General features: G+C 40.5%; 1 protein-coding gene across 2 annotated transcripts in view; it reads right to left on the bottom strand.

Moving 5' to 3' along the window:
* The window catches only part of unm_sa1614 (un-named sa1614), a 28,329-nt gene that overhangs the window by 2,636 nt on the left and 19,427 nt on the right, over positions 1-6,266 (bottom strand). Inside the window, exons 22-27 of one of the 2 annotated variants that reach the window (XM_067586464.1) lie at positions 5,736-6,021; positions 4,857-5,024; positions 4,710-4,773; positions 3,213-3,256; positions 1,857-2,011; positions 555-680 (exon numbers count right to left, since the gene is read on the bottom strand). In XM_067586464.1, coding sequence (XP_067442565.1) covers positions 555-680; positions 1,857-2,011; positions 3,213-3,256; positions 4,710-4,773; positions 4,857-5,024; positions 5,736-6,021 — 843 coding nt within the window. Of the gene's footprint in view, positions 1-554; positions 681-1,856; positions 2,012-2,893; positions 3,076-3,212; positions 3,257-4,709; positions 4,774-4,856; positions 5,025-5,735; positions 6,022-6,266 lie in introns of those variants that run through there. The other variant, XM_067586465.1, reaches the window with a different exon arrangement.

Here is a 6,266-nt window from a genome sequence, read left to right as displayed (position 1 = left end):
TATATTCCATTTCTGCCAAGTCCGTTCCGCTAGATGCCACTAAATTCTACACACTGCACCTTTAACTGTAATAACTTCAGTGATCCTCCACCAGCAGGTCAGACATGCATCCTGTGAAACATCTCAACATCTACAAGATTGATTGCTACCAAAATTCATGCCCCCCTCAGGATGAATTTAGTGATCCTTTAACCTTTACCTTAAGGCCATCATGTCTGATATTTTGGTTTATGATGAAATACCTGCAGAACATTCCCATCAGCCTCAGCTGTACATTGTATTTAGTGATGATTAGCACAAGCACGCTAACATGCTAAAGTAAAATAGCAAACAGTGTACCTTATTAGTATTAGCATGTTAGCATTGTCATTGTGTGTGTAAAAGACTTTGGATTAACAGTAACTGATTCATTTGTGCATTTGTGCATCTTTCACATTATCACACTAACAGACCGGTACACTCACTACCTTAGAGGACAGCTGAAGCAACATTGCAAGATTTCCTCCATCCCACCAAAGAGAGCATCAGTCAGAGTGCAGGACGATGATACTTACCCACCAATCACTGTCCTCCTGTCCCAGAACCACCAGCATCTGTCCCTCAGAGAAGCTCAGCTCATCATGGTGGTCGGCCTGGCAGTCATACAGCGCCTGAGCCCTCCGACTGGACGTGCCCCGAGGCTGATGGACACATGCAGATAATACTGAAAATGTTCCGACTAACAGTAACAATAATAAATGTTAATTATAAAAGAAAGGGGATATGTTTCTAAACAAAATATGGTCAATTTTAAACAAATGTAGCTAGGTGGCTGCTAAGATTTGTATAGCTGTCTCTAAGGTTAAAGCATTAGTGGATGCCTACTTATGTGTTCCTGGGGGGTTGCTAAGCTGTTGAGGATGGTTGCTAGGATGTTGCTAGTTGCTTGCAATATGGTTGCTAAGGTGTTTCTGGAGTGTTATGTGGTTTCTAGGGTGTTCAGGGTGGTTTCAATTGTGTTTTTAGGTGGTTGCAAGGAAGTTAAAGGTACAATAGTTTATATAATTATACTTAGTACCTGTGAGGTCGTACTACTGTATGTATTAACAGTAGTCACAGAGACAGTATTAGCTACTATTAATAGCAGGAGGACAAAAAGCATTTAAAAGAAGAAAGTTACGTAGCACATTAAGAGCTTTAACGATACAGCTGGCTCACTGTGCTCAGCGGGGTTAACAACAGGATACTTTCACATATTTCTCACAAAGTTTTAATCAGAACAAACTATGAAAGATTTCGTATTTATTCCTCCACAGATTTTCATGTTTCACAATTTTTTAAATGTGCTGTAGACAGTATCAAGGTGTAAAATACTCTTTAAACTGTAAAAGTGCCTCATATAGACTTTAGTGTTTTAATGCAAATATTCAAATCTCTTAAATGATAAAATTGACATATATTCAAATCTTTATCTACATAAAACTAAACCGAACAATCAAAAACACCTTGATTATAATGTCAATAAGTGCTAATGTCTGAATCTGATTCTGCAAACCCAAATTTTAACGTATAACTAATTTTAGATTTCTGGACCAGGACGAGGGCAGATTTTGTTTTTGTTGGATTCAGAAAAATATCAGGAAGCAATTAATTGTGTTTGGCATTTAATGCATTTCAAGATATTTGTAAGGAAGTTGGTTAATTGGAGCCCAGGTTTCGTAACCACTAACGGTGGCTCTGAGCTGGATTATAGGATTGGATTATTCTCATAACTAATCAAAGATTTTTGTTCGTTATGTTCATTTGTAATTTATTGTCCCCTTACAGTAAATCTAAACCCTTCAGAAAGTTACAGGTGGACTTTTTTAGGAACTCACCAATGACCTGCGAGGAAGCGGCTGGGGGGCGGGGCCTCTGAGATCATTCTCAAAGCTCTGAGAGCGGTGATTGGTGGGAGACTCGGTGGGCGGGGCTCTACTGGCAGGGTGCAGGAAGTGGGAGGAGCTAATGTCGCTGTCCGCCCTCCGAAAACCTCAGAGAGAGAAATATTGTTGTAAATGTAACAGGGTCAACTGTGCAGCATATGTATTATAATTACACAAAATTTGTAAATAGTTAAATCCTGACGTGCTACAGTTCTCTGTACCCCTATGTTCACTTTTGTGGGTGTCCCCCGCCTTTACCTCTCCCCTTTTGTTGTCATACTTTATGGGAGAGGTAAGCAATGTTGTGCACTCCTTTTTGAAGTTTGTTTATCAGTTTGGACTTGTTGTGCAATATGGTAACACAATTCTGTAATTTAATTTGTGTAGTTAGTGTCACGATTGACCGGAGGATATTTTCATTTATTTCTGTCAGTTGCCGGAATAAATGGTGGCCTCCAATGAAACACTCGTCTGAGCCTCTTCCTTACGACACAACGCGGAGTCAACCGGTTACATAAATATTTAAATGTCAAGTTATTTCATGGAATATGTAGATAATGCTGAACAGAGGGGGTTCTTATTTCTTTCATTCTTTTATCCAGAAGGCAGCTGGATATGCTATTTACCTTACATGTGACCTCAACAACTTTTAAGAGGGAGGTTTATTACAAAGTTTATATAAGATTTTTCTTATCATGCCACAGTATATTTCACATCAGTTAAAGCAAACATTTGGAGAAGGTGTGACAGCTAACTGCACACAACTCACACTTTGTCTTTCTCTTTGACAGTTATTTTTAGGATTAAAGTACAGGTTGACAGTTTTTCAAGTCTGTCTTAAAACAACAGTCAGATGTCCATATGAACACTGAAAGAGGTTTGTCCTCGCTGTAATCATTCCTCCTGTTCATATTGGCTATTAAAAGATCTTCTTCAAATGTGCTTTCAATGTAAGTGATGGGAGCCAAAATCCACAGTGTGTCCACACATTAATTTTGCACAAAAATGTATTTGTGTGCAATGTATGTATCCGAAAATGTATGTATCCAAAGCTTATATGAGGCTTCAGCAGTCTGAGTTAGTCATATCAAGTGGATTTCTGCCACATTTACAGTTTTTTTAGCATCAAATTCCCTCTTTGTGTTTCCTTGGACAGTGCTTCTCTTTAGAGCTGCAGTGGAAGTATAGTAACAAAAAAGAGAGACTTTAATCAGAGTTACATATGATGATAGATTCAGCAGACTCCAGACAGATAAAACAGATGTGGATCTGAGAGGAAGAAGCTGGATATTTATGGACAGGAAGTACCTCTGTCTGGTCGTTCAGTCAGCGAGCTGAGAGGAGAAGATGGACTGCAGAAACAGAGAGACAGACAGAGAGAGGGAGCCCAGTTTATTATCTGTGGTGTTTTCAATTAACACCAATCTGAAAACTGTAACTCAGCTTCAGTCCACCAGAGGTCAGTACAGTCTCTCAGTTTAGCTGAAGAAGAGCTTTGTTTCCTCCTTCCTCACTTTAATCTTATACATCCTCTTCAGTTCATTTAAATTTGGTGGAAAAAACTTTTTGTGCATCATGCTGTTCCAACTCTTCATTGATCTGTTGTGATATTTCCACTGAGTGAAATACTCAAACCCATGACCCCATGGTTTTATGGCTGCATCGCATTCCATTTGATGAAATGGCTTTACCATTTCATCAAATGGAAATATTCTACATGTCTGCTGCAACATTTTAGACACATTTCCCAGAAATTCAGCCAACAGATTTGGTATCTTTGGACACTTTGATATCTCCTCTCGAATTTAAAATACAGTTGTTCACATTCCTGTGAGGTTTAGAGGGTTTTACAATGTAGCAATTTGTTTTTTTTATTTACAGTCAATTTAGGAACAATTTAATAGAAAAACTGTATTTCAAAAGGTTGAAGGAACACTATCTACACTACTACACTATCTACTACAAGTCTCCACACAAGCCTATACACAAGTATATAGAGGATAGAAACTTTTTTGTGACCAGTAAAGGAGCAGGACATGTCCTCTAACCAAACCAACACATACATTTACAAGGTTACAATTAATTTACTTTCCTTGTTGCAGATTCAATGTACCGCCCAGCGAGCACAGTAAGTGTACACTGATGATGCTTCCAGCAGGTGTGTGTATGTAAAAAATCTCTGAATGCAAGAACGAGGATTTGTGTTCAATTTTGTGTCATCTTGTGGGGGCATCCCAGTAGCCTTCTGGTTAAGATTAACACCACATATCTGGCTCCATTCCAGCTGCGGACCTTTGTTGTTTCCTGCCTCTCTGAACTTTCAGTTTTTAAATAAAGGCAAAGATGTTGGTATTTTTATGTGCAAAGCAAGTCTAACATGAAGCAGCAGAGGGTGTGAAGAGGGGTGTGCTGTTGCAACAACAATAGCAGCAACAATTTTCATTCTACGATGTAATTACAGCTTAACCTTCTTCAGGTGTTCAGATCACACCTGCGGGAGTAAAAAGCATCATTGCACTTATCACTTTTAGGCATACAGTGTGGTGATGTTGTGCTGATGGTTTCTGATAGGCCTTCTGTTGGCTTATTGTTGGTCATAGCTCGATTTTTCCCCAATAGTGTGAGTTTTACTCTCTGATTAATTCTACTAAACCTGCTGAGGAAGATGGACTCTGTTTTCATATGTCATTTGTTGTAAGCACTAACAATCAGCAGAAATATAAAATCCAGACCATTCGTCCCAGTCTTCTTGGTGCAGTTTATAATATGTTTAAATTCAGTCTGATTGGTGTCTCAGATACTTACACACACTTCTTGAAGGAGGACTCTGGACCACTGTAGATCCTGGGACTGGTTGGCAACCCGTAATCTACACACACACACACATATAGAGTTAATAATACAGTATTGACACTCAGACAGATTAATTGCAGCGTGTCTCACAGATATTACCGTGTTTGCTGGATTCGGAGCAGCTTCTCTTGTGTCGGACGGCGATGGGAGGGGGAGGGGTCAACTTTCTGTTTCCTGTGAAGGAGAAGAAGACTTCCCCCACTTCCTCCTCTTCCTCTCCAACTCCATCCCCACCAGCAGGAGGCGGCGGAGGAGGAACGTTGGGAGCTACGGAGATGGAAGATTGATTTTTGTTGTCAGAACCACGTCTTTATTTCTCTTGATTTCTAATTTCCCCTGTTTTATAATTATATCTGATCATATTTTACTAAGAAGCTTCTCTGTCTCTCTGTCAATTAATCGATTAGTTGCCAAATATTAAATTCATCGCCAACTATTTTGATAATTGATTAATCGTTTTGAGTCATTTTTTAAGAAGAAAATTTCTGAATTCTCTGATTCCATCATTGTAAATGTGAATATTTTCTGGTTTCTTTAGTCCTCTATGACAGAAACTGAATTTCTTTGAGTTGTGGACTGTTGGTCGGGACAAAACAAGATGTTTGCGGACATCAGCTGAGGCTTTGAGGAACAGTGATCAACTATTTTCTAGTCCAAACGACTAATCGAGAAAATAATCGACAGCCCTATAAATTACCAAAACCAAGCTACCTGCAGGAAGTGTTGACTTTAATTGACAGCAGCTTAACAAAATGCAGGCCATTATTTGAACCATCATTTTGAATAACAGCTTTTGTTCAGGAATTTATGGTATAACAGCTGCGACATCCAGCTGCTGAATCTTGCACGGATCAGAACGAGTCAACTCCATGTGGACCAACAAAGGTATGGTTTTCCAGTCAGGCAGCAAGTGAAGGCAGAGAAACAGATGTAATATTAATAATAGTAAAATACACAACAATCAGAATCTGAGCTCACCTTTGACCCTCGGGGGCAGCGGAGGTGCAGGGGAGGAGGGGGGAGGTGGAGGAGGGCTGGGGGCAGAGCCAGACGGCCGGCTGTGGAGCTCCATGGCCATGGCCAGCCTCCTCCCTACGCTGAGCAGACCTCCAGCTGCGCCTACTGGTGCTCCTCCTGCTATTATAGGGTAGGGCAGCGTGATGGAGGAAGGGGTGGACTGACCGAAGCTGAAGGGACGGGAGGAGAAAGAGAAGGAGGAGGTGAAGGAGGAGGAGGAGGCGCGCTCCTTCTTCACTGGACCGTTCTGAAACAGAAGAAGGAGGAAGTTAGTTCATCTGTAACAGTTTACTGTAAACAATGAGGTGTTCTGAATCTGACAGGCCTTCACAGCTCTGTATGGAGTCGTCTCCATAGCAACAGCCACTGAGGCTCATGGGTACTGTAGTATTTAGTACAACAGCCCATCGATTTATCAGGAAGGATGGTGAAATATTTCTGACTGATGACCAGAACATGAGCCTAGAGCAGAGGTTTTTGAACCGCAAGTCC

The sequence above is a fragment of the Thunnus thynnus genome, chromosome 4, assembly GCF_963924715.1.
Source record: "Thunnus thynnus chromosome 4, fThuThy2.1, whole genome shotgun sequence".
Classification (NCBI taxonomy): Eukaryota; Metazoa; Chordata; class Actinopteri; order Scombriformes; family Scombridae; genus Thunnus; species Thunnus thynnus.
This window is presented reverse-complemented; position numbering and strand designations above follow the sequence as displayed.